This window comes from Bactrocera latifrons, unplaced genomic scaffold, assembly GCF_001853355.1.
Source record: "Bactrocera latifrons isolate USDA-ARS-PBARC rearing strain unplaced genomic scaffold, ASM185335v1 scaffold_157, whole genome shotgun sequence".
Lineage (NCBI taxonomy): Eukaryota > Metazoa > Arthropoda > Insecta > Diptera > Tephritidae > Bactrocera > Bactrocera latifrons.
The window spans coordinates 667,531-668,822 of record NW_017535041.1 but is presented as its reverse complement, the minus strand read 5'-3'; the positions used below and the strand labels follow the sequence as shown (position 1 = coordinate 668,822).

The 1,292-nt window shown below is 39.8% G+C and overlaps 1 protein-coding gene across 1 annotated transcript; it reads left to right on the top strand.

Moving 5' to 3' along the window:
* Positions 1-261: 261 nt before the first annotated feature.
* Positions 262-961, top strand: LOC108966175 (angiopoietin-1-like). The gene is made up of 2 exons (XM_018928936.1): positions 262-346; positions 428-961. The coding sequence occupies exons 1-2, from the start codon at positions 296-298 to the stop codon at positions 959-961; spliced, it is 585 nt and encodes a 194-aa protein (XP_018784481.1). The 5' UTR covers positions 262-295.
* The last annotated feature ends 331 nt before the right edge of the window (positions 962-1,292 follow it).

Here is a 1,292-nt window from a genome sequence, read left to right as displayed (position 1 = left end):
GTTACAAACGTCGTGACAAAYTTAATATACCCCGWTCAGGGTGTAATGGTTAAATACTTTCTCCTTAATTAATCTAAAATTTTTAAAATTTTCWAAAAGCAATTTATTTCAAAATTTCTGTCACCCTAATGGCGCTATTGGTTCACGGCAATTAGAGTGTAACAAATTAGGTACTGTGAAACAAAACAATTCTGTGCTTTATGAAGAAAATATAATGTACGATGTCTCAGTCGATTTATAACTATAAGCTAGGTTAAATATACGACTACTCGTTCATTACTGTAAACTCAAAAAAATGCACATTCTTATTTTAGTTACCTTTCTCGCAACATCTTCATTGACAGCCGTGAGTATTTAACTGTTTTAACAACATTTCAACAAATATTCACAAYGCTCTTCCAACAAATTTCATTCTACTCAAACACAGTCAGCTCAAACACTTGCYAGCGATTGCATGACCACAGCCACTGGCCGCACCATCGAAATATTGAAAATCCCAACACAGACTGGCATTGACGTTTTTGAGGTCTACTGCGAGCTGGGCGATCTGGATGAAAAACCTTGGTTGGTTATTTTCTTACGTAAAGAGCCTAAATACGAGTATGGCGGATGGCAGGACTACACAGAGGGTTATCATACGCTTAGCGGTAATTACTTCATCGGCCTGCAACGACTGCATACAATCACAAATCGACAGCCGCACGAGCTGATGTTGCAGCTAACACAGCGAAATGGCATGCAGCACTATATGCATTTTGAGCATTTCGCCATCGCCAATGAGACCAGCAGTTATGGCGTTTCTTCGTCGGGGGCTTATGTGGGAACTATGCCAAGGGTKAAACCYGCCGATTGGTTACCTTGGCTTACGGAAACTTTTGAAATGACAACACATATGAAAATCAGTATTAGACCAGCGGTAGGTCGAAACAAGCGAAAAACCAAAAACGATTGGAAAAATTAAGCGTCGAGGCAGAACTTTAAGCAGCGACGCGCAGGCGAGGTGAAAAATATATGTAAGCAAATAAAACATTAAAGCAAATGACTGGTCATTCAAGCTGATAAATGGTCAACAATCAAGTGTAACGGGGTAACACAATTTCGGCTGAAATCGATACGAATTTATCTGAGATTATATATAGACTAGTGATATATGTATGTATGTGTGTGTGTGTGTGTGGTTAGTTGAATGCTTGAATATGTGTCAGTATGTCTCCGTTGCCGCCGTGTCCGGCCGAAAAGCGATCGATGGTGTAAATCGAGCGAAAGAAGCAAAAAGAAAATTGCTGGCGTTT